Source organism: Nothobranchius furzeri, chromosome 8, assembly GCF_043380555.1.
Source record: "Nothobranchius furzeri strain GRZ-AD chromosome 8, NfurGRZ-RIMD1, whole genome shotgun sequence".
Classification (NCBI taxonomy): Eukaryota; Metazoa; Chordata; class Actinopteri; order Cyprinodontiformes; family Nothobranchiidae; genus Nothobranchius; species Nothobranchius furzeri.
The window spans coordinates 76488170-76515669 of record NC_091748.1 but is presented as its reverse complement, the minus strand read 5'-3'; the positions used below and the strand labels follow the sequence as shown (position 1 = coordinate 76515669).

At 44.9% G+C, this 27500-nt stretch overlaps 1 protein-coding gene across 2 annotated transcripts in view; it reads right to left on the bottom strand.

Annotated features, from left to right (window-relative positions):
* The window catches only part of tns3.2 (tensin 3, tandem duplicate 2), a 71398-nt gene that overhangs the window by 6697 nt on the left and 37201 nt on the right, over positions 1 to 27500 (bottom strand). For both annotated transcript variants that reach the window (XM_070554325.1, XM_070554326.1), the window contains 4 exons: positions 26509 to 26617; positions 26363 to 26431; positions 2077 to 2233; positions 1504 to 1946 (listed from right to left, as the gene is read on the bottom strand). In XM_070554325.1, the coding sequence (XP_070410426.1) occupies positions 1504 to 1946; positions 2077 to 2233; positions 26363 to 26431; positions 26509 to 26617 (778 nt within the window). The remainder of the gene's footprint in view (positions 1 to 1503; positions 1947 to 2076; positions 2234 to 26362; positions 26432 to 26508; positions 26618 to 27500) is intronic.

Sequence of the window (27500 nt, the reverse complement as noted above, 5' to 3'; positions counted from 1 at the left end):
AGAATATAATAAGTAATATGACTTTAAATGTTTCCGCTAGGACTGATCTCACGTAGCGTTAAGAGACGACACATTACTTTACTGATCCAATCAGAATCTGCCAGATCTGACGGAGGCGTGGTTTTGGTGGTGCTTGGTAAATCTGTCATCTTTTCATTCGACCATAAACCAAAACATCCGAAGTAGAAAACTATGCCCACGCCATCTCTAACGCCAGTTCAAAGCGTTCTAGAGAAGTTGTCGGAGTGGCCAATCCGTAACTTTCCTCTTCAGCCGAAAGAACCAACGACAAGCTGGATAAAATCTGTTGCTGTTCCAGCTGCTGCAACGGTTCCTTTCAGAATAAACGCTGAACCATCACGATCCGGGTGTGGGTCTTGTTAGATGCAGATAAACTGTTGTGACCCGGAAGTATCTCAAGACTGGTGGTCGGCTGCCGTGGCTGTTTCTACAGGCTTCGGCTCCATAAAGGTCAAGCTGGACCTCTACACCTCCTGATCTAGACGGGGACTTCCGCTAAGGGTACGTAGACCGACAGAATGGCGTCGAATGTGTTTATGAATCTCCTAACCAAAGCTTAGAGCGAAGACATCACCTTCACTTCCCATCAGAACTAATCGTTTCTTCGGATTTGCTGGTTCTGAGCAACATTCCACATTACACCATTCTGTCTCATTCACCTTAGTTACACCATACATTTAGTGTTGGTTAGTCTAGTTTAATTAGTTTAGTAATAAATCTTTAAACTTTTAAACTTGACTCTCTCTTCTGTTGTCTCTGAGTGAATACGAAGCTGTTATCTAATCCCTGCAATAAAAAGTTCCAATCTTCTGGTTAAACAGTACCCACAGATCCATAAGGTTGATTTCATATTTATTATGGAATCTCATGTCTTATGGCTTATTAAATAACATGTAAATTATCTCATTACAATAAAAATGTTCTTTTGACAGAAGCAAAAAATTATGCAGCTTGTTGAACAGGAAGTGGAACTAAACTTATGTCAACGTACGTGAATGATGACGATGCACCAAATCTTCATTCTGTCATTTTGCCTTTTTGTGATGCAGCGGGGGTCAAGTGGCCATTTTGCATGGTCTCAGCGCAGACAGCTTCCTCAACAGCCTCTGTTCAGAGAAATGCAGTTTGCATCCTTCAGGACTGATGAGCTAACTGCTAGTGTGGGACTAGACTGTGCTACTGCCATCCTTAAACAGGTCACACGGCCCTACATGATTATTTCGGTAGAAATATTAAGAACTTGATGCTGAACGTGACCCCTGGATGACCTGGAAGTGCTACATTTAGCTGCTGCTGGTGATAATTATTAAAAAAAACTGTAATGTGAAGCTTGGCACCTGCTGCTAAACTTTAGAAGCTGTTTTAAGAAAGCAGCAACATCAGTCCTAAAGGACGTGAACTCTATTTCTCTAAACAGAGTCTGTTCATTAGCCCAGATGTAACAACTGGTGCCACAGAGACGCTGTAACTGGGTCAGAGTACCTGCTCCGGGTGACGGGGCGCCTCCGAGTGGGTCGGGGGTCATGGAGGATGAAAATCTGATGCTGAGGCTGCTCTCACTGTGAGGAGTGTAACACCCGCTCACAGACGAGGAGAGTGAAACGAGCTCCCCCACCTCACCCGCTTTCCTCTTCTCAGGAAGCAGAGGAACGAGTCCCACGTCTCCCCCGAGACTTAGACTCTCGAGGCCGTCCACGGCATCCAGCAGGCCGTGGTCCAAGCCGCTGTTCCCCAACAACAACGAGGTCAAGTCCACACTGTCGGCCCCAGTGTGGATGCCCCAGCTCCCTAGCTGGCCCCTCGATGCTCCCCGAGGAGAACTGTGGGCGTTGGGAGAGCTGAGAGGGTGGGGGGGTGAAGGCTGGGGCGGGTAGGGGGAGTTCAGGGAGTTTGGAGTTTGGTTGTGCCACCCAGGAGACATAGATCTGCAAAGGGAGAGTAAAGGTGTGCATGGTTATTAGCTAATACAGTACCTGACACCTGCTGCTGGGCTGTGGGAGGAGCTACTTAATGACCTGCCTGTCTGTGTGTGGGAGGAGCTACCTGATGTCATACCTGTCTGTGTGTGGGAGGGGGCTGCCTGATGACACTGAGCACATGGAGCCAAAGATCCTTTGAACGGAGGCGGGAGCGACAGGCACATCTGATCCGAACATCTCTCCTTCTGTGGATCCTCCTCCAAGGTTCATCCCATCCAGGAAACTCCGGGAATCTGAACAACAGACGAAAAATATTCATGATTAAAAACTGAGTTAATTGATGGAAACAAAATGAGCCACTGGATGTGACAGAATTACTCAGTCAGGATGTCCTACGTTTTTCTTTTCTTTGGAAAAATCTGACCAAAAACAAATTTTTTTCCTTCTAGCTTTAATAATTTCCTCACTGCAGCACAAAACCATCCCAATCACACACACCAAGACATGAAACTGCTCCTTTTCTGACTTATTGAGAGAACATGACACTGTCATCCCGCAAACACGAGGACGGGCCTCCTCCAGCCTCAGACAGGACTGTAAAGCTGAATGAGTCACCCTCAAAACAGTTCAGTATCATTATAAAGAGCTCCTTGTTCAGCCTCCTCACCCCCCTCCCTCACCCTCACCCTCCCTCCAGCCTTACGCCCCTTCCCTCCATTCAGAGGGGCAGGAATTTGAACCGAGTCTCCAGTTTTGTGAGTGATAGTCCCGGACGGGCGACATCATCTGGGGTGGATCATGTAATCGCAGGCTGAGCACAAATAAAGCCTCGTTTACACAAACTTTTACTGTTTGCCTGAAAAGTTGGAAAGCTCCACTTAACTGGAAGCGTTTTTGAATGACGTCACACTTTAGCATGTTTCGGTAACACTTTACAATAAGGTACGCAAAATTGTGCTTCGTTACTAGGGACCGACTTAGGGGGTAATGAGTAATGAAGCAGGGAAGAATAGGTAGTTAACCAGTAGTTACTGGTGAACACCCAGCAGTCTTTTTTCAGGGTCTAACGGGTTAACGCAATAAGGAACGAATCCCAAATGAATGTATCATCAAACTTTATTTATAAAGCACATTTAAATGGCAACAACGCCAACCAAAGTGCTGTACAAGACAATGCACCACCAAAATAGATAAAACAAATAAAAACTATAAAAAAAATACAGGAAAGCACAAGGGTTAAACTTTCTCAGCCGAGAAGGCCAGGGAATAAAAATATGTCTTCAAACATACTTTAAAAGCGGGAAGGGAGGGGGCAAGTCGGACCGTCATGGGGAATTGGTTCCAAAGTTTAGGCGCACAAACTGAAAAAGCCCGTTCGCCACGGGCCATATAGCGGGCCGGAGGGACAAGCAGAAGGTGCTGGTTGGAGGACCTCAGGGTTCGCGCCGGAACATAGGGACTCAAAAGATGTGCCAAATAGGAGGGGGCCATTTCATGAATAGATTTGTAAACCAACAGGAGAACTTAATCCGAAACCGAACTGGAAGCCAGTGTAAATTTGCCAAAACAGGGGTGATATGCTGCCGTCGGTCTATGCCCATAAGAAACCTTGCGGCAGCATTCTGTACCAATTGGAGGCTTACCACTAAAGAGGAGGGAATACCATATAAGAGAGAGTTAGCATAGTCCAGACGTGACGTTAATAAGGCATGAACAACTGACTGAAGAGCTTTTTTGTTCAGGACAGATTTTAGTTTGGCCAGCCGGCGAAGATGAAAGAAACACGACCTGACTACCTGATTTATCTGTGCATCCATTTTTTTAAAAGCGTCCAGAGTGACCCCCAAATTTGTAATTGTCGGCTTCACCAAAACTGGCAATGAAGGGGGCAGAGATGGCTCCACAGCCGAGGGGGAGCAGGGGGCAAAGCAAATAGCAAATAGCCTCCAGTTTCGAGCTATTAACGTGAAGAAAATTGGCCGAGAGCCAGGACCTGACTTCACTCAGGCAGTCAGTCAGTGGTTGCACAGGGTCAGCAGATTTTAGGGCCATATAAAGCTGACAATCGTCAGCGTAGGGATGAAAATTTACCCGAAATTTTCTAAAAATGTCTGTCAAAGGTACAATATATAGATAAAAAAGAAGCGGACCTAAAACGGACCCCTGGGGAATCCCACAAAAAAGAAGTGCCACTCTAGAGGCGCAGTTCCCCAGGGCAACATTAAAACATTTACCATTGAAATAGGAGCGGAACCACTCTAAAGCTGTTCCACGAATTCCAATTAACTGCTCCAGTCGCTGTGATAGGATTACGTGGGTGACAGTGTCAAAAGCGGCAGATAATGAAGATAATGATCATGAAGGATGCAGCCTTAGAGATAGGGTGAGGAGCTCGGACATTCGGGAGGGACTCGGAGTAGAACTGCTGCTCCTCCGGATCGAAAGGAGTCAGTTGAGGTGGTTTGGGAATCTGGTCAGGATGCCTCCTGGATGTCTCCCTGGGGAGGTGTTTCGGGTATGTCCTGCCGGCAGGAGGCCCCCGGGTCGACCCAGGACACGTTGGAGAGGTTACATCTCCAATCTGGTCCGGGAACGCCTTGGGGTCCTGCCGGAGGAGCTGGTGGAGGTGGGCGGGGAGAGGATGGTCTGGAGCTCCCTAGTTGGGATGCTGCCCCCGCGACCCGGACCCGGATAAGCGGAGGAAGAAGACGACGACAGTGATTTAACATCACTGTTTCATCTTGATTTCACTCGTCTGTCACTTCGCCGTCCATCGTCAGCATCCGTCTGTCTCGAGATGATGGAAAGTGAAGCCTCCTCCCAAGTACCTACTGAGGAACACATCTGTACTTACCCAATACTTAACCCTTACTTATATGTTGTTACATGGCCGTTTACCATAAAGACATTGAGCTTATTCACACATCATTTTCTTTTATCGTGTGTGCGGTGATATTCCAGGGAAGGGTGACCAAAATCCTGCAGGTTACAGTGTTACCCGGCTCAAATCAATCAATAACAAAATGTTCAATGTTTAGGGTACCTTTTTAAATAATCAGAGAAGTACACAAAAAATAACTTTTACATTTATAAACTTTGAAATCAACATGTAAAAACACTCTAAACTACCTATTCTTCCCTGCTCTGTTCCCTAGTAACAAATCACAAATAGATATCTACCCATTAGTCTCTGAATAACTGCTGGGTGTTCACCAGTAACTACTGGTTAACTACCTATTCTGTCCTGCTTCAATACTCATTACCCCCTAAGTCGTTCCCTAGTAACGAAGCACAATTTTGCGTACCTTATTGTAAAGTGTTACCCATGTTTCTGTATTTATTCAGCTCTCTGTAGGAAGTTGATACGGTTTCAGTCAAATAGACAATTTAAAGACTGATGGTGTCGTCTGTGCACGGCGAACCTTTCAGACGACTGGTGCATCTGAAACGATTGTTTACTGATTATTATCTGTTTGGTGGAAGTTTAATGTGTAGATGGGAAAAAGTAAAAAAAAGAAGACTTGATATGTTTAATGTTAAAATTAGACTGTTTGATTTTTACGCCTGCGCATCAAACTAAAAGTTTATTCGTGACATAAATAGAGAAATAAAAAGCAAGAACCTTCAATTTTCAATAAGTTTGTGTCAACTCAGACCTGAACAGCTAAAAAAACTAAAACTAAAGCGTAGGGAAACAAAAGAGCCCCCAGCTGAGGCTTTTGTTGACGCTCATCAGGAGCAAACAAACGAAGAGGAAAGCAGGATTCCTCAAACATTCCCACAGTCTCTGTCAGTGTCTCATCTCTCAGGAGAATTCCCAGAGAGCATCCGAGTCTCGTGTGTCTCCAAGTTCCCACGGGTGATTCTCCTCACTGTGGTCTGTCACATCTGCCACTCGTCCCGCCTGATTACAGATCAGCTGAACCTGCGGCTGCTTCAGCAAACAAACGCCTGACACATCTCCGGGCCGACGCGCACCAACGGGGAGTTACGGGAAGACGGAGCGTTCTGTGCAGTCTGAGGGGAGGTTGTGGTGAACATCTTTAAGCAGCAGCCCTCTCAGAGCTCTGTGGAAGTGAAGTTCCAGAAATCTAAAATGTGTTTATTACAAAAACAATTTTAAAAATCATGTGAATGCAGAAGAAACATAAAAGAATGTGGAACAAATCCGGCAAAGAGCAGCTGAAAGGAATTGAGTGTGAAAAACAGGCAGAAGAACAGCTTCATCTCCATCCAGAGGACTCATTTCTGGGCTCAGAAGCACGTGAAATACTCACGTGGAAGGATTTGACCGGAGAGGAACGTCTTTACTTTGGGCCTCACTTATAGTAGCCAATACGAATAAAACTCCCATCATTCCTCACAGGAACGCGCTTCACCCATCACCGTTGACAAGACTGTTAGATCATCTTATCTTACCCCGGTGACACCACCACAACAGCTCATAAGACGCTTTGATGCTAGTAAACGCTTGGGTGATACGATGATATAAAATCAAGAAGTCTCTGAACGTGCTACCAAAACACAGATCATAGAATCATCACGTTCTGTCTAATCGCAGGGGTGCCCAATCCTGGTCCTGGAGGGCCGGTATCCAGCAGGTTTTAGTTTTAGCCCTGCTCCAACACACCTCATTTCAATCAGCAGGTGATTAACAGGCTTCTGCAGAGCCTGGTGAGCTGCTGCAGGTGATTCAACCACTGAATCGAGTGTGTTGGAGCAGAGAAATCACAAAACCTGCTGGATACCGGCCCTCCAGGACCAGGGTTGGACGCCCATGGTCTAATGCGTAAAGCGTCTTTGAGTGTCACAAAAAGCGCCTATAAAAGTTTGATGTAGTATTATTATTACCATTATTATTAATGGAATGGTTAAGAGGAGAGATCTTGTTTCCACCCAGACCCTTTTAGATGTGACACACTCTAAACAAGGCTTTAATTGGTGGTGATTTTTTTTAGCTTTAGTCTGTTAACATAACTCAAAGTTGAGTTCATTTGGTTAACTCGCGTTATTAGTGTCACGTTGCGGGTTAGGAGGAGGTTAGGACCCAAAATGCAGGAAACACCAGATGACACGAGGCAGGAGCGGTTTAAAAGTAAAATCCTTTCTTTATTAGGACGAGGAACCAAAAATCCAAAAGGGTAGGAAGTCAAAAAACAAAGTCCTGATCACCAGGAGAACGGAAGCTCACATAGAGCACAAAACCAAGGGACGAGGCACAAAAGCTCACATAGAGCACAAAACCAAGAGACGAGGCACAAAAGCTCACATAGAGCACAAAACCAAGAGACGAGGCACAAAAGCTCACATAGAGCACAAAACCAAGAGACGAGGCACAAAAGCTCACATAGAGCACAAAACCAAGAGACGAGGCACAAAAGCTCACATAGAGCACAAAACCAAGAGACGAGGCACAAAAGCTCACATAGAGCACAGAACAACGCTGACACAAAACAATGGACCGACAACAGACAGAGACGCAGACGGGGTTAAATACAGTGGGGCATGATGGGAGGCACATGGGGTGCAGGTGTGTGGGGAGAGGATCCAAGTGAAAGCAATTAACTAATCAGGGAGGAAACTGACATGCCCTAAGAGTAAAAAACCTTAAGACAAGATGAGCACGCAAAATTAACTAATATTCTAGGGGGAAGGGAAACTACAAACACCTGTGGGAAAACACACTAAAGAGACTAATAAAATGAGAAGCTGAACCTATAAAAACCTGCAGAGGGATGACTGGGGAAGACTGAAGGAACACAGGACCTGGGAGGGGTGATCTAGAGGGCTGCAAAACAGGAGACGCATGAGGAACACAAAGAGACACATAAAAGAGACGCAGACAAGGACACATGAAGGCGCTATAGGAGACACAAAAGGAGAACCTAGAGAGGGATGGAGACACAAGGAGACACATGAGGGAGACGCAGACACAGACCATGACAATTAGCCCAGGTTGTTAGCATACAGGGGCGTAGCAAGCTTTTTGAAAGTGTGGGGGTTGAGATTTCTCTGATATATATATCCAGTTCATATTCCGCCACAAGGTGTGCACCAGCACCATAGAGCAGACTTGAAAAAGACCTGAGGTGAAAAAGATGCTAAGTGTTGAACTATTCTAAGGCAGTCCGGGGCATGCACCCCCGAATGAAATTTTTGAACATTTTATATTTAAAAGCAAGTGTGGAGTTACAAGCTGGTGGGAATGTATACATGTTCGCAGCATTATAACATTATATTTGACTGATTATATATCCTGTCCTGTCTTTAATCCATTTTGAACATCGACTACAGCGATGTTTATTTATGCTGCTCAGTAGCAGAACTGCATGATGTCACTAGTTCCTAAAACCAGCTGGCAAAGATGCTGTTGAACAGGTGGCGATGGTGGCACAGGAATTAAGTGCTCGCCCTGTAATCAGAAGGTTGCAGGTTCGAGCCCCCCTCAGTCTATCGCTGTGTCCTTGGGCAAGACACTTAAGGTTGGTTTGTGCTTGACGCGTCCGCGAGGTCCGCACGGCTCCGCGCAGAAAAGTTTCATCATTTTGCGTCATCTTAACTCGTGTCCTGCCAACCCCAAACGTGCACATACTTTCACGATCAGAGAGTTGGATGCACGGTTTGGATGGTGAGTGCACATTCAGCTAAGTCCCAGTAATGGACAACAGCTCAGGGAGGTTATCTGGAGGTGGTCTCCTGCTTAGACCATGTGTCTATTTAAACAAATGTGTTTGCAAATGTGAAAAGGAATAATTAAATACTGTGTCTTCTTCAGTGTTGAGTGAGGTTTAAAGCTACAAAAACAAATGTAGCTTCAGGCTAATTAGGTTTTTGTTGCATTCATTAGAATTCCTGGATTGTTCAAATAATAATTTTGTGCAATTTCTAATATTGTTTTAATCCTCCATGGGTTATTGAAGGGTGCATTATATTTTTTATGTAGCTGGGAGTCTTTACATCAAAATACAATCAGCTGTCTGAAGCTGCTTCTCCCTCCTGAGATAAAAACCAATTAACCTCTGCGCTCAGAGCCTCCCACACTGCGTTCAGTAGCTCAGAGTCCAAGCATTTTTCTGCAGGGAGGACGAACCGGTAGGTGGTCGTCTGTAAATCAGGCGCCTCGGTCGTCTGCTTGTGTCCAGGGCGACAGCTTTATCGGCTCGGTAAGCAAGGCAGTGGAGACCGGCGGGGCGAGAATTACAGACTAGAAAACAAAGTGGTGAAAGGAAAAACGGTGATGGACGATGTCAACAGAACTGTGTTTTAAGACCAGCCTCACCAAAGTCTGAAAGTCCACAGAGGAGTCAGAGGAATTTACATGTTTGGGTCTTTTTCCAGTGTTAGAGAAATAAACAGCAAAATGTTGAAGAGATCATTGTTCCTGCGTTTTTTCTACTGAGTACATTTGAATTAATCTCTCATATCGTCTACGACTGATTTACTTTTAGAGTTAATCGTAGTTAAAGATGGCTGCTACAGCTGATCTAAAAGCAACACTAAAGACTTCTTAAAGGATCATGCAATTTTAAACCTGTGAGAGCTATAGGCACAACATCTGATCAAATATTATTGTTGGCACTGTTGAAAAGTCATTTTCTTTCTTCTACAGTCTGCTCATTAACTGTATTATTTCCTGCTACTTCAGCTGTTAACTTTATTTTCTCTCTAAGTGTTTTCTCCCCAGAAGAAGCTACAATGATGTTCTGCTGAGCTGTGGTGGCCTCATGGAGGGGGCCATCGACTAGCACACTGCTGCTAACCACTTAAACATTCTCCCTCTCCTGATAATAACATTTTACTCTCTTTGACGTTGGATGTGCTACTACTAGTTTACCCGTTTAATTATAGATTCACTAGGATAAATACAATAAAGTTTATCTAAAGTGTGTGTGTGTGTGTGTGTGTGTGTGTGTGTGTGTGTGTGTGTGTGTGTGTGTGTGTGTGTGTGTGTGTGTGTGTGTGTGTGTGTGTGTGTGTGTGTGTGTGTGCGTGCGTGCGTGTGTGTGTGTGTGTGTTCTGTCTTCTCCATCCCCACTGAGTCATGGTGGATGGCTGCTTATACTGAGCCAGGATTCTCTGGAGGTTTCTTCCTGTTAAAAGGGAGTTTTCCTCTCCACTGTCGCTGCATGCTTGCTTAGTATGAGGATTGCTGTAAAGACTCTGACACTAGTCAGTGACTCGATGCGACCTGCTGGGTTCCTTATAAAGGAAAATTTTTACGGATTGGCTTAATGAATTGACCTGTACTGGAATGTTTACTGTGTGAAGGTCCCTGAGAAGACGCTTGTCATGATTTGGCGCTTTATAAATAAACTTGAATTGAATTGAACTTGAATAATTTATCTTAAATCCATCCATCCATTTTCTTCAGCTTATCTGGAGTCGGGTCACGGGGGCAGCAGCCTAAGTAGAGAGGCCCAGACTTCCCTCTCCCCAGCCACTTGGGCCAGCTCCTCCGGGGGAATCCCAAGGTGTTCCCTGGCCAGGTGAGAGACATAGTCCCTCCGATGTTTCCTGGGTCTTCCTTTAGGTCTCCTCCTGGTTGGACGTGCCCGGAAAACCTCACCAGGGAGACATCCAGGAGGCATCCTGACCAGATGCGTTAGCCACCTCTACTGGCTCCTCTTGACGTGGAGGAGCAGCAGATCTACTCTGAGCCCCTCCCGGATGACCGAGCTTCTTACCCTATCTCTGACGGAGACCCAAGCCACCCCACGGAGAAAGCTCATTTCGGTCTCTTGTACCCAAGATCTCGTTCTTTCGGTCACTACCCAAAGCTCGTGACCATAGGTGAGGGTAGGAACGCAGATCAACCGGTAAATCAAGAGCTTCGCCTTCTGACTCAGCTCTCTCTTCACCACGACAGACCGGTACAACGCCCGCATCACAGCAGATGCAGCACCGATCCACCTATCGATCTCTAATATGAGTTAATATGTCATGAGCTGACGCTGGTTTGAATCCCGGTGTCTGCAGTAATTTATTTAGCCAGCTGAAGCAGATTTCATTCATTTATAATTTAGATTCATTGATCATTTTCTGCTAAATATTTTATGTCTCTAAAAATCTTTGAATTTGGTCGTTTCCATATAGCATTTTAGTTGATTTACTCTGCTCACCTCACATGGACTCACACCAGCTAAATGAACAAAGAAAGCAAAAAACAGATTAGTCCTTACGTTTCAAACCGTTTACAAATAAAGGGTTGAAAGCATCATACTGGCAAAAGTGGCTAAAAGAGAATTTAAAAAGTTACTGCCGCAACCCGAAGTCAAACCTGTGCAAAACTACACGCCAGTCTGGCACTTGAACTACTGGACTACCAAGTCTGCTACAAAACAGCAGTCGCCTGACACGTGTCTTCAGATGGCCATTACGTGCACCTTTGTTGACAGGACGGATGGTTTTCACACAGCTGCTTTGTCACTAATGCAAAAGTAGTTTGTGAAAACATCCACAGAAGGTTTCAGAACCGAGACCAGACCAGGAGAAATGCCTCATGATGCAAGTAGGCCACTTGGTCCTGGATGCAGGAAAAATCGTCATCAGAATAAGAAAAGCTCTATTGCCAGTGCTCCAGCGTCTCGAAGCATGGAAATGTGACTCCGCAGCACAGCCTGACCAAGGTTACACACACACATGTAGACAAAACAGATACAGGCAGACCATGAGAGCAGCCATGAGCGGCGCTCATTTCATTTAGATGAAAATGTGATTACATGAGGATAAATTGTGGGAGGGGAAAAAAAGGCATTACAGAGTTACTCCCGACAGGGTGTAGTTTTGCTATGCAAAAAAACGCCTCAAACATATAAGCACGAACATTAACAGTTCACAACATGAGACTCCAATAGGAAGGCGGGGGGGGGGCTGGGATCCTGTTTCCCCCAGCGAGAGCAGCCATCTAAGGCGCTCCTCTGCCGTATAGTCACAGGTGGAAGGGAGATCTTGGGAGAAGCGAAGAGCACATTGACTCCTCCAGCTGATGGCCTCGCCAGGCTGAAGTCCACCAATCCGAAGGCGGGGGGGTAGGTCGGGTTTTCACAGCATCTGTCTGCATTCTTTTGTGGGGGTTTTAGTTGCTTGCAGCTCAAGGCTACCAGGGCGTCAGATTCAGATAACAAGAATTTGTTTGGGTCAGGCTGAGATAATTTTCCTCTCTGCCTTCAGTCTTTAAACTGATCATGTCGACTAAGTTGAAGCTGAGACAGGAAAATGCACGAATGCAGCCACAAAAAGGGTTTAGATGTATTTTTCACGAGGAAATGCCAAAATAAAAACGGTAAAAAGTAAAAATAATAATAATAATAAAGAATTTTTCATGATATGGAACTTTTACACTACCACTTTCAAACTGGTTTCAGTTTTTCTGGAAGCAAAAACTAAGCTTACATTGGGCAGATTTCTGTTTGGATCAGATTTAAGCAGCTGGAGACAAAACAAATCAGCAATCGGAGGTTTGTAGACACACCTCGGCTCACTCGGCCCAACAGACACAGAAGCTTCTTTGGGCTAAAACAGGAATGGGCTGTATTTGATATAGCGCCTTCTAGAGTCCTGGAACCCCCCAAGGCGCTTTACAACACAATCAGTCATTCACCCATTCACACACACATTCACACACTGGTGGTGATGAGCTATGATGTAGCCACAGCTGCCCTGGGGCGCACTGACAGAGGCGAGGCTGCCGAGCACTGGCGCCGCCGGTCCCTCCGACCACCACCAGCAGGCAACGTGGGTTAAGTGTCTTGCCCAAAGACACAACGACAGACTGAGCGGGGCTCGAACCTGCAACCTTATGATTACAGGGCAAGCACTTAACTCCTGTGCCACCGTCGCCCAAAGAATCCATGCATCCATTCTGCAAAACAACACAGTAATGAGTTCCCCAGACCCGCCCCTGTCCAGAAGCCTCCTCCTCCACCGCCTCCTGGGGGAGACCTAAGCCACCAGAGAATCTTCAGTCTCCATGTCCTCCGCAGAGGACTCAGCCCAGATCGACCTTTAGGATCCCATAAAGCATCTGGACTTTTGCTGACAGCCCAGTGCACCATCAGCCATTTCCACCAAGCATTTCCATTTTCAGTATATTCGTACTGATTTATTGCAGTTTTGCAAAAGTCCTGTTCTGCATGATTTGTCACATTTTGGTCTAAAATCTACGAAAAAATAAAAAATAAAATCTTCAGTCATCAGTTGTGTATATTTATTTTGAATTAGTTCGATCGGACTTCCTTCAGAGTGGACGAGGACCGCAAAAACTTCAGACGGAATGAGCTGAAACTTGTCAAACGTGTCTCTAAAGTCACAGGAAACTGTGCTGGTGAATCTCTGAGAACTTCCCAGAACGATTCAGATTTCACCTAAAAATAAGTCGTGTCCAACAGCTGACCTGAAGAAACGAAAGTACAGCGAAGTTCATTGCTGAAGAATTTTAAACTGTTCCACGTGTGGTTCATTCTGTGAACCCTGACATCACACGGCGAGACCCCACCCACCCCGCGTTGCTAACCACTAATGCATCTCTCCAGACTGCACACTGAAGCCAGGATGAGGTGATGAACGCACCAGTGGAATAAACCACTTCATCATCAGACCACATCTGAGAGGTTCAGATGGCTGCAGATTCGTAAATCATCATCCAGGACGTTTCGTCTACATTCAGGTTGCGAAAATGCGAAACGCAAAGAGTACGATCGGTAACAGGGAAGAGTCTGGAGCAAGTGGTAAAAACATAAAGAACTCGATTAGCAGTTAAAGACTACAGACGCAGTGTGTGCGTGTGTGTGTGTGTGTGTGTGTGTGTGTGTGTGTGTGTGTTTTCATACCGAGAGATGCGTTCATGATGCTGTCAGTCCCACAAGTTTTCCCATTATTCCGCTGAGTCCTCCTCACCTTCCTGCTCTATCCCAGGAACTTCCTCCCTTCCCTTTCTTTCTCCTCTGAGTCTGAACTTCATTCGCTGAAGGAATGCCGGAGAGCCTCCCCGCCAGGTCGGATTACTTCCATCCCACAGATGGAAAAATAAGCTCCTGTTTGTCCTTGAGCTCGTTGTCACGCCGTTCCGACTTCTGGGCTGGTACGGAGGGAGAAACGAGACAGAGGAAAGAGGGAGGTGTATGGAATTTCTTCCTCCTCCCTCCATCCACCCCTCCCTCGCTCTCTATTACTGACCACTGAGCATTGTTCCTGCCAGGTCCCTGCAAGCCCCATTCCCCCAATCAGAGCAGATTCCGGCGGGGTCAGAGGTGAGATGTAGCCTTTTATGGAGCAGCGACGGCGGTGGGATGTGGCTGTGTTTGAAGGGCCTCTCTGTCAAGGCATGTGTGTCCACTCCCACCATCTGCTCACCGCAAACACAGGGACAAAGCCATGTAGACACACCATCACTGTCCCCTGCCATGTGTCTCGTCTCCCCCCGTCGCACAGGTCACGCCCTAAAGCTCCCATGAATTGAATCATTCTGCATTTGCTTCAGTTTTAGGGGAGGCATGTGCTCATTCTAAACGTCTGTCCAACAGGAAGTGAGCTCATTTGAACATCAGCTATGTCCATCTGTGCTTCTGTTTGTAAAAAGTTTCACAAATATTGCAAAAACTTCTAAAGGGTTTGAAATTTTAGGAGCAGTGGAAGTTTCTACATTGGGATCTTTGGTGACAGTAAACGTGACTCAAAGCAGGATAAATTTAGTCCCTAAATATTAATGAAGCAGTGGCGGATCTAGAAAGTTTTACACTGTGGGACAAAGGAGGAGTAAAGGTTGGTTTATGCTTGACGCGTCCGCGAGGTCCGCGCGGAAAAGTTGCGTCATTTTAACAACCACGCCCCTCCACCGCGCCTCCGCACGGCCCAAACTTTCCGCACCGCACACCTAGGAAATTTTCTAACCACGCGGACGGCCGGACGCGGAAAAACATGGCGGACTGGCAAGAACTAGTATGGCAGAGGTTCGTAAATACAGACATTTGTATGATTCAGCTCTCAGAGATCACCGTGATCAACATGTTGTTAATAATTCTTGGAGAGAAATAGCTCGCACTGTCGGAAAAGACGAGGACGCTGTTAAAAATGCTGGAATGCCATGTTGTAAACAACAGTAATTTTTACTTCTACTATGGTGTAGTGTTGGATGCATGCCATAGAGCTCCATGCTGCCCCCTACAGTTTGGGAGAATATTGGCTCACTGCAGAGACAAGCCGCATGAACCATAAACGCTGCAAGTTGTGAAGCGCGTTCCTTCCGCGAGCCGCATCACCAAGCGGAAAGTGAATGCGTCAAGCATATACCAAGCTTAAGAGGTCTAGACAGGGTGGCAATGCTTGATCTCCTCATTGAAGTATGTGTAAATCACCTCTATGTAAACAGAGTCAGCAAAATATCCACAATAACACTTTAATACTAATACCATATACTATTTACTGTTATTAGGTGTAAATGAGAAAAAAAAATGTCACACAAAATAAATTCTGAAATACATTTCGGAATTTTTTTTATTGCTGTTCAGCCACCACTCTTAGCGAAAAGCATTACGTCTTAAGCCGGGGACAAAAAAGTAAGGGGGGCAGCTTGGGGGGCAAGGCTCTACAGATGGGGGCAGTTGCCTCCCTACCCTTGTCCTTTGAATAGCTGCCCCTGTGTTGAAATATGTGCCAACTTAAATTTTTCTGAAAAAATGGGAAATAAAAATTAAGCCTGATTTTTGTGTTACCATATAAAGATGTGCTATAAGGCAACAATAAAATGTTAATATTTCATTTTTCTATATCATTTTCTTTATACCGACACTGCTATTTAGAGGTACATTGTTCCAAAAACCAGGAGCAGCAGCTACAGAACCATCATTTCTGGACCTTCAAACCTCTAAAATCATCTGGTTGTTTGACATGAATGTTCTAGATGGAAATAAAACGAAGCTGGACCTTTAGAAAACTAACAATAAAATCCTAAAGTCCATCCGATGAAAGCCTGGGAGCGTACTGGTGCTTTGTGTTGCTGTTGTCATGTTCCAGTCAAAAGCCAAGCTGCAAGGTTTTTACCATCTGAAAACGACAGAGAAGACTGATCTGTGCTCACGAGTCAGGGTGTCAGAATAAAAGCACAGAAGGCTTTTTCAGAAAATGGAAGCAGGACTTTACCTCGGCTAAAAGAGAGAAAAGCACGATTTGATAAATGAACTCACTAAAGGCCTCAAAGGCGACACCACGATTTCCAAAAACAAGTTGGGGTCTAATCAGGATTTTCTATCTTGTCCCTCCACCCAAATAAAATTACTTCTGTCTTATTTGGACGTTTGAGCCCATCCACGCTCCGCCTTCATGCAGACAGTTTAATGAAGTCTTCAGAATTATTGTTGTTTTTATCTTTATGGGAAAGTAAATCTGAATATCATCAGCAAAACCATGAAATGTGACGTTAAATGTTCCAGACCCCAGAAGCAGCAGGTAAGTGGGCCTAGAACAGAACCCTGAGGAACATCACATGTTAGAGATGCAGTAGATGAAGAACTGTGACCTAAAAGGGCTCAAAAACTATCTGACAATTATTGAGCTTCTGTAACGGTTTCCTACGTGGCCACAAAGCATTAACACCAGGATGCCATGGTATGCAGGGTCTAAAGCTGCACCAAAACAGTAGTGTCTCCTGAGCGACTGCACACTGGAAGCATCAGCAGTGCGGAACGGCAGTGGGAAAGTTTCCTCGCAACAATCGCTACACTCCAGTGCACACCGGAAGAGTCTCAGCAGCAGAGCAGCTTCTCTGCTGTGCTCCTCGCTTAAATCACAAGATCACAAAACCCCTCGAGTTGATGCTGTCCGCCATTAAACCAGAAAGAAGGAAATCAGGTTTGATATCGCTGTTTGATGTCATACATGATGTTCATCTCCACTGCCAGGATTAAAGTTGTGAAAATACGCCGCTGCACTCCTGGAACTAAATAAGCCGTTGGGTCACACGTAAGCTACACGCATATGAAAACTGCAATCGCTGCAGTACTTTTATTTTGAAAATTTCTAGTGATTTTACACTGAAACAATACGTGATTTCCTGTCAATCTCTATGTAAACGTGATGTGTTCCAGAAGTGGCTCGTGGCAAAAATACAACCCAATCCTATCGTTAGCGGCGCAGCACGCCGCTTCTGGGACACGCCTGGAAATTGTCGTGGCTGGTTTGAACCCCCCCCCCCCCCCCCCCCCCCAGACTCAATGGATTCTATTTGAAGCAGAAACGTTCCGCTCCCGTATCACGCCCCTGATGCTTCCAGTGTGCCATAGGCTTTAGCGAGGTTGTTTCCATGGTGACATACAGTAGTTGTCCAACGGAAGAAAGGTTTAGCTGGATTAAAATGATCTTTTTGAGCATTTCACTGGGCGTTTCTACTGGGCATGCAAGCATCGCGTAACGTTCGCCAAAGTCCGCAAAACGTAGTACGCAGCAATTAGCCGCCGTGGTAGAGGATGGGTGTGTTTCCACCGGCCACAAGCGTTACGTTTTGGAAGTGTTGGTATGCGTCGCTTACGCTTTGAGTCTATTTATTACAGGCTTCAAGCTCCAAGCTCAGCAGTTGAGATCAGGCCAGACAGGAAGACAAACACAAAAGCAATGAAGAACTTTCATAATAAAAGTCACACGCTGATTTCCATTAAAAATACAGGTCATTACCTGTGAAGCCTCCGTAGCCAAAGTAAACAGAACAGATTATAAACCCTGGACCGTTTTGGACACATGCTGCCATCTTTCTCTTTGCTTGTTATCGTGCAAACCGCTGAATTCACGTGTGAGGTTGCAATTCTTCTTCACGGGACCAGCTGAGTGGAAAATTTTCACTGCTGTTTGCTTCTGAAATATTTTTGGATGGGTAAAATGCATCTCATACATTATGCATCTAGTGGAACGCAACACATGCTTTCGAACTCCAGTGGTTCCTGCCATGATGTGAAAACCATAAACTGTTTTTTCCGGTAAAATCTGAAAACGCAGACATATAGGATGAGATAATAACTCAAATCTGGTTTTCAGGCCTTGGGTTTCCATTTGGATGCCAGTCGGAGTTGACGAAAACCCAAACACACCCCCCTCACCTTCACGGTGCTGCTTTAAGACCAGTCAGCTGCTTCTCGTTTATGGCAGACACCGATTCCAAACATCTGAAGAAGACCAACTGCTCTGGCTGCCACTCGCTCAGACCTTCATGACCTTTGAGCTTCAGACAGTCAAGTATTTGTCTGAGGGAAGCCTCTGCCTTTGCCTGATTTACATTCCCTCTCCTAAAGCCTGCTTCCACACGGCTGCCTGTTTATTTTTATCTGACCATTAACAAAGGAAATGATGTCACACAACATGTGAGCCACATAAAGAGGGTGGGAGAGATCAATGCAAAACAAAAACTGTAGCTTACCCAAATAAAGTCACAAGATAAAAGGAAGAAATCTTTGTCTTATAACCTTGTAGTCTCCAGAAATGGTCAGTTTTCCACCTACAGTCTGACCTCTTCAGTATCTGGTCATTTGGAGACATAAGTCTTAACTGGAGCCTTTAATCTGCAAGAAAGATACTGTTGTTTGCCCAAGCTCCCTCGTAAGCTCCCTCTAATCTAAGACTGGGTTTAGAATAAGACGGATGAACAATAAGAGTAACTAATCATATAATGAAATAGATGTTTTGATTAATCTGTGCTTAAATTACTGAAGTTGAAATGAATATTATTATTACATTGAAAGATTAATAAGGATGAAATGAAGTAGATGACCCGTATATTTAATCAGCGCACTGACTGGACAAGACACACTCACCATATCTCCATGACGCAAGTTAAAGTTAACGTCACTAAACATAGATATTTTCTTATCCACAAAGGCAGCATCTTCATATCTGAGGGAGGTGTGTATCTGAGTTTGTTGGCAAAACCCATTTACAGGGCAAGTTCTGATTTATCAGTAAACCGAAATGTGGCCGTTATTACAACAGCATCACTTCCTGAGTGAGTCAGTTGAGCCCAACTCTGACTGGCCATCGGAAGAAGCCTCTTCTCCCGTCTTTGACAAGCTGACCTGCTGCACGCTACAGCTGATACCGCAAACGGTTCCTTCAGAATAAAGCTGAACCAGCTCTGACTCCTTAAGAGTCCTTCCATAGACGCAAATAACTTTCTGCCGTGACCTGGAGACGACTCGAGACCGGTCTGGTGGTGCTGCGGTTTCTTCTACGGACTTCGGTACATTTGGGGTCCACGGACTTCCTGACATTCTGGATCTACCAAGAGGGTCTTCGAGAGGGTACGTAGACTTGACAGACTGTGTCTAATGTGGTTTTATGAACATCACTTATAGTTTACAGCAAACCAAATTCAGTCCCATTCAGAAGTCAGTTTCTCCAGATACGAGGGTTCTGATAACATCACATTCACATCATCACACCTCACATTCCATCCACTTAGATTCATCCATCACCTAAAGTGTTCCTAGTTGTCATGTTTTTAATGGTTTGGAAAATAAATGTCTTACTTTTTATAAACTTGACTCTCTGAATTAATACGAAGTGTGTTACGATCCCTGAATAAACAAGGAATTCTAATTCTTCTGGTTAAACATTCAAAGACCAATCAGGCTGGATTTCCATATTCATCTAGAAATTCACATCTTATTGGTCAAATGTAGTGTAGTATACTGAGCTTAAAAAAACACCCAAAAAGTACGTATGCTAACCCTACAACCTTAAATCTGCAATGGCAAATAACCCTTAACAGCGTTCTAACACAATATAGCCATAAATAAATTGTGGCGATTAAGAAAAAGAAAAAAAAAGCAAATGAAATGGTTCTCTCAACTGTGTCTGAAAACCTCCACCAATAACACGTTTCAGACTGAAACCAACCACTGGACCATCCGGTTGCCGGTCTCACCGAACCACCGCACTTCCCCAGGTCCTCCCCTCATCACACACCCATGTATTCAGCACCAGAACACCACTGGTGTGAGAGGTTCTCCTCGATAATATCAGAGAAGGAGAAACAGCCGGCTGCTACCACTTCAGCTTTAGGACAACCTACCTAAAAGAGTCCCAAAAAGAAAAACACCACCTGAAGTCACAGACAACAAAACACATTTGGACTAGAAAACAGCTACTAGCTAGCTCGTTTCTGGTTCTGGCAGAAGCTTCTCAGGGAAGATACCCGAGGGGAGGGGTGAGTGTTTGCATTCAGAACCTAGCTTGTTCTGCGGATTTGCTATGGACCCACTGAATGTTATTGTTTACACCCGGGTAACTGCACACACCCACACTAGCTGGAGGGCAAGAACGCCATCTCCAGCCGTCATCCAGAGCTGTATCTCTGCGATTTAAGCTAACAATATAAATCCGGGATTAAAATACCACTACTTTAGATTATCTAGCACATCTTTGTGCAGATGGACAAAAACTAAATATCTCACAAAGCTAACAGTGTTTAGCGTAAAGCTTCCAGATGCGTTTGAAATAGCTAGCTAGCTGTGAGACGACAGTTCTCGGAACCGGCAGTCGGGACTTCTCACAGTTGAACCAATGAAGAAGTAACTGGATCTCTTCTACATTTTGAAGGTTAATGCTGAACAATCGCCGTGACAACGCTCGTCTTTGGAGACTAACAGATGTTCCGTTTTTTCTGACGAGCACCGTAAACAGAAACACAAACAAACAACATTAGAGGCTGCCCGCTCCCATCACACAACACGTTTTGTGTAATTACTGTAACGAGACTGTTACCGCGGGTCATACAGAACTACACACCACACCGGCGTTGTCACTTTCACACACTTTTATTTCTCGGGACTGATCTGCAGCACAGTTTTTCCCGCTGCTGTATCCGCTCGGTGCATCCTCCCCCCGCGGTCGCACATAATAAAAGCATATAAGTCATTAGGTGGCTATAAATTGTAACTGTCTAGATATGTGGGGCAGATATTTTACTTTTTTATTCTGTCACAAGACTTTGCCACATTGTGGGTGGTTTATCCACTAGAAAACCTGTAAAATGTTGCTTTACTGTCCTTTGTTCATCTACTTGTGCAGCCTACAGCTCTATGTGTGTTAACCACGCTAATAGATTTTAATTAACCGCTATTTACCTCTGTTTATTGACAACTAACAGATAAACAGAACTGTGATTAACGCGGAGGTGCCGTCTTCTTGCCCTCCAGCCTGGAGCTGGGAGGCGGGGGTGTGGGCACGTGACGGTCACACTGCAATGGGTCTAAAACAGCTCTAAATAAAAAATCAGATCCTTTTTTATTTTGTTACACATCTTTTTATTGTTTTATTCATTTATTTATTTATTTTTGTTTTTACCAGAGATCAAATCAGATGTTTTCAATCCAAAATCATCTGGAAAAGTCTTCGGTTTTCATACAAATAAACTTTACAGGCAAACTGCAGACCTTTAAAACCTACAATGAATGTGTTAAACTAAAACCTTTTTGTTAAAACGTCACCAACAGGAGTCAGATCAGAGCAAAGTGGCCCGATTCTCTACGTCCGCTCAATCCTGCGGGATTTTTGTTAATATTCTCATTTTTCTGATTTTATGCTACGCAACTTCTTTGAAAGCAAGTTTTTCTTCTGCAGCTGTCCAGATGTTAGCAACAAGCTAGGAATCAACGAGCCAGGTGTTTAATAAACGTGTTTAAATAATCTTTTCATTCACTTGATATTTGATATAAGTTAATGATTTGCTTCGAGGAAACCTCATTTCATCAGTTTATTTTAAATCAAATTGGTTTGTAATTATTTGGCTAAATAAACCCAAACAGTCAGACAAGAAGTCCCTTTTCTGTTCAAATAACACCAAAATAATTATTTCTGCCACACTAGCTGTAAAGGCTTCTGTCACAAAGGTTTCAATCAGTCAATCAGATTTTATTTATAAAGCGCTTTTCAAACAAAGTGCTTTACAAAATGACCCCAGATTCCCATAACAGGTTAAAACATTAACAGGCATATGCAAGCACACACATGCACACACACACACACACAAGTAAAAATTATATTTGGTTGAGTCATGATGAGCCAAGTAAGGTAAGGTAAGGAAACGCCATCAGAGGAGCCGTCTGCCCCGGCAGCATCAGGTCTTCCACACTAAGTCAGGGTGCTCAGTGGAGGGGGAGCATAAACACCCACCTCCACTTAAACACTACCTAGGAGCCCAGGAAGCTACAGCCGACCACCGCCCCCGGGGCAGAGGTTCCCTACAGAGGAAACACTGGATTAAAATGAGTAAAAATATAATAAAAGAGCTAATATAAAAGGGACAAAAGTTAGAAAATAAGTAATAAATAAAATCATATAGACAGTAAAATAGGGTGGCTTGTAGAGGTGGGAAAAATGATCGATTCTAAGATGCATCGCGATTCAGCCGTGCATGATTCTGCATCGATGCAGCAACGTGACATACTGAGATTTTCTCCCTGTGTCTATGTCTATGTTCTGGATGCACAAGGACAATAAAGTTTTGAGGTTTTAAAACTACTTCTGGGGGCAGGGTTGCAATGACATGCGCACTGCGTTGCCCTAGCGCCAATTTAAAACAGAAAAGGCGGACAGGGATACAGGACGAACATCACCAGTAATCAAAGATGTACCCGTTACATTTAAATCGGATGTCTGGGCTAATTTTGGTTTTGGGATCCTGGATGTGAAAGAATCACTTAACACGGTATTTGTTTACTATTTTTAAGTTCAGTAATATTCTATCTTAAAGCTGCTCTACCGAAAACATTATTTCTTATATTATTTAAGTAATTATAGGCAGCACACTTTAAACATTGTTGCTCACTACAGTGAATAGATGAATGTTCTGTTTTTCAGGGATGTCGAAATAAAAAAGAAATTGAAAACTATTCTACTGCTTTTATTAAGTAATGAAAATTTTTGTGTGAAGAATCGTGATGCATTTCAGACTCAAATCGAATCTTTAGGCAGATAATCGGAATCGGATCGAATCGTGAGGCAGGTAGAGATGCACACCACTAGTGGTTTGCCAACTCCGGGTCGGGAGAGAGGTCCTACCTCAAGAGGAGGAGTTTAAGTATCTCGGGGTCTTGTTCACGAGTGAGGGTAGGAGGGATCGGGAGATCGACAGGCGGATTGGTTCGGCGTCTGCAGTGATGTGGACGCTGAGCCGATCTGGCGTGGTGAAGAGGGAGCTGAGCCAGAAAGCCAGGCTCTCGATTTACCGGTCGATCTACGTCCCAATCCTCACCTATGGTCATGAGCTTTGGGTAATGACCGAAAGAACGAGATCGCGGATACAAGCGGCCGAAATGAGTTTCCTCCGTAGGGCGGCCGGGCTCAGCCTTAGAGATAGGGTGAGGAGCTCGGACATTCGGGAGGGACTCGGAGTAGAACCGCTGCTCCTCCAGATCGAAAGGAGTCAGTTGAGGTGGTTTTGGCATCTGGTCAGGATGCCTCCTGGACGCCTCCCTGGGGAGGTGTTTCGGGCATGTCCTGCCGGCAGAAGGCCCTCGGGTCGACCCAGGACACGTTGGAGAGGTTACATCTCCAATCTGGTCCGGGAACGCCTTGGGGTCCTGCCGGAGGAGCTGGTGGAGGTGGCCGGGGTGAAGATGGTCTGGAGCTCCCTAGTTGGGATGCTGCCCCCGCGACCCGGACCCCGATAAGCGGAGGAAGACGACAACGACGATGACGACAACAGTAAATTAATATTAAATAATGAAACAATGCTAAAATATAATCATATAAAACACGCAAAGCAAGTAATAAAATATAATCATGTAAAACGAGAAATGAAACTGTAGTAAATATTTAGATAAAAGCTAACTTAAAAAGATGGGTCTTGAGCCTGGACTTATAAACATGAACGTTCTCTGCGGCCCTGAGGTCCTCTGGCAGCTCGTTCCAGAGGCGAGGGCCATAACACTGAAAGGACGCCTCGCCGTGAGTGTGTGTCCTGACTTTAGGGATGACCAGGAGACGCCTGCCAGAGGAGCGCAGAGGCCGTGAGGGTTCAGATGGTAAAAACAGTTCTGAGAGATAAGAAGGCCCAAGACCATCAAGACACTTAAAAACCATCAGAAGAACCTTAAAATTGATCCTGAAACATACGATAAGATAACATTACTTGTACTGTAAATGTTATTTAAACCTACAATTAGGAACAGAACTTCCTTTGAACACGTCCAAGCGAGCCGTTTGCCTGAGAAAAGATTTCCTAACAACCTAAATGAAGACGTTTAATCTACTAAATAAACTCTGACGAGTGTTTCCATGAACTGTGATTCATTTTTTATTTAAGATCATGAAATAACCTATTTCCTGTTTACGCTGGAGGTGTTGCAGCACGGCCTGGTTAAACCATAAACACCAACAAGCCTGCAGAGATCCGCTTGTCGATCTGACTGGAGCTGCAGCGTTGAGCTGAGCTGACTGGGCACTGCTGGCGCTTCTGCCTTCGCTCCACTCAGCACCACAGCCACCGGACTCAGTGTAATTAACATTAATGGCTCTACAAATAAAACGGAAATGATTTAAACTGGGATTCTTGGCCAGACGTGGCCAATTGCTTCCCAGACTGCTGTCTGTGTTTACTGTGGGAAACAGGAAACTGTTGTCTGACCCACAAAGTGGCAGCAAGTAGGAGATAGTTGGGTTCTTTTGCTGATTCTTCTGTCCATCCAGCGGAGAAGGAATCGGGGATTTCTCTGTGCACGAGCAGCCTTTTGGCTCCTTTCTGACAAACGTGTTTACCATGACCAGATCAAACCTGCCCTTTAAAACAGATCTGTCAGAAATGTCACCAGTCTCGTTAAAAATTAGACATCTGCTGCAAATATAAATCAAACGTATTTAAATCAATCACAATAAATTGCCTTTTGTTGTTTCAATTAAAAGAAGTTTACATTTACTTTTACATCCAGGCTCAACTGGCCGGAGTGACTTTTGCGTTGCCTGAACTCATTTGCACCTCTTTCTGAAACGGTGCAATCTGCACACATTTAAACAAGGCTTTCTGCTGCGTTTTAAGAGAAAAGCCATCCATGTTCATGCAAAAGTGTCCGATTCAAGCATGGTCTGCGCTCATTTCCAACCAAACACTGATGGGTAGATTGTTTTTCACGTTTGGAGTGTTTAAAGCAGCAGTAGACCCACATGGCAGCATAGAAGGCCGCTGAAAGTCAGATTTACACAAAGCGTCCCGTTTGAGACGAGCAGATCCCACTGAGGAAACAGTTTGGTCTTTCTGTCTTCTGTCCCAGCTGTGTCCATCTTCAGACACCTGAGTGCTAATTACTCCATCCTGCAGCACTTCACGTGCACGTTTGCGTTTCATTTCTGAGTCTGAGAAGGAGCAGGTATGGATTAAAGGCACAATGTGCACTTGCAATGTGCAACATTAGTACACGCAAGTGTGGGCTGAACAACTTCCTTTCACGTAAAAATCAGAGAATTAAACGTACGTGACTCACTCACAGCTCCTTCTCCATCTAACATCATTAAAACAAAACGTGTGAGTTTCACCCTGGACGGTGGTTTAAACCCTTGAGGAGCTGCTCTGGAGGCAACACGTTCTGTCAGGAGAAAATCTGACGTTTTTGAACATCCTCTCTGCACAAATTCAGCGTTTCCGTTCGCAGTAACAACACCCGACCTGGAATGTCTGAGATTCCCAGTCTCAGCCTTCCCTGCAGCCGCTGACCGACGGCACGTTGGGACTGGTCATCGTTTCTGTTACACTGCCGACACACTTGTACAAAAAAGCTACCGAACAAACGCAGCAGTTCAGATGTGCGCCCGAAGCTCGGACTGACGTGTGTGTTTTCTAACACGACAGCAGCTGCGAGCTGAAAGTCTTCTCAGGCAGGATGTTTGAACAACGAAAGCCCCCCCGTTCCCCCGCAGCAGGACATGAGTGGACATCCTGCCAGCAGCGGTCCCTTCCTCTGTTATTGTCAACTATTATTAGCAAACATCCAACATCGGCTAACGCACAAGGGACTGACAGATCTCCCAGTCCTGCTTCCTAAATGATTATAATCCCAATCTCACAAAAGATGATAAATCCTCCACAAAGCCACGCCCACATTATCCACCAATAGCTGCAACCTCCAGGAAAGGTGTGTGTGTGTGTGTGTGTGTGTGTGTGTGTGTGTGTGTGTGTGTGTGTGTGTGTGTGTGTGTGTGTGTGTGTGTGTGTGTGTGTGTGTGTGTGTGTGTGTGTGTTCCCAGACGGACATTCCTGCTGACTCCTCGACCTCATCCAGCTGAAGTTAGGTGCTCGAGTTTTTGTGTTTTAGTGTTTCAGCCACAAACTCATGTAAGTGGTCTCTCTCTCTCTCTCTCTCTCTCTCTCTCACACACACACACATACACACACACACACACACACACACACACACACACACACACACGCACACACTCTTGGGAAAATATACCTTGTGTCCAGCTGTGCTGATCCCACTGCCCGTCAGCTCCAAGCTGGGAAAACGCAGAGAAATGTTTCACTGGGAAGAGAAGAAATCCTGATAAGATTTCTGACCGCCGACCCACCGCAGGGGTTTGTTTTGACACGATTCCTCACCATAGGGCGTTGGCGGAGACACGGGGAAGGCTGGCGTTGGGGGGACGGCGTCAGAACTGTCCATCTGGCTGCAGTAGTCCACACTGTTCGTTTTGTAGAGATGTCCACACTTCAAATGAAGACAGACACAAAGAAAATCTTTGAACAAACCAGATAAAGGTCAAAAACTAGTTTTTTGTCCGAGCTTTTAGCATAAACACACACCAGCAGACATCAGTCTTGTGATCTGGGTGGCTGCTGTCTGTGTTTTGGTGTAAACAGTCGGGTCTTTCATGACACACAAGTAAAAGTCTAAGAAGAGAAAAGTCATCCGAGCAGAAGACAGATAAGTTTGGACACGATCACCCAAACTGCTGCACGGAAACCGAAAGGGATTTTCCTGAAAAGAATTTTTCCCCCGCATTTTAAGGGTTTTCTACAAGAAATGATTCTTCCTGAGCTGTCAGGGTTGCTCAAGATGCTCTTCAGGGGAGGTCATCGTCGTCTCTCATTAGCTGGAGATTTCCAAAAGCCTCAGCTGGATGCAACTGTTCAGGTTGCAAGACAATCCGCACTTTTGATGGAATCAGTCGGAAGTGGACATTGTGCAAATTAGCTTTTAGCTAGTTTAGCTCCAAACTGTTTTCATCGTTTTAAATTCATTCATTGGTCCCAGTTTTGCTGCCGAGCCCTTTCAAGGTTATTTTGCATTCCTTGTACTCTTTGCCTCTGAAACTGAAACACAGATATCTGCAGCAACTCAAGCAAAGAGGCAGGAATCTTCTAGACATTTAGAAAACTCCCTCATGATTACAGCAAAGGTTTCAGCCCAGTGAGAAACTGGTTTAGCATCTTGTTATCAGATAAAATGCAGAAAACTAGTGTCTCGCTGAGCTGCCGCTGTTGGGAACTAAACATAGCAAGTAAAAAATGAATGTTTTAATTTGAAATAACTCTGACTTGTTACTTAATTTTGCACGAGTCAAACCACAAAGAAAACGCAGCATTTAGGG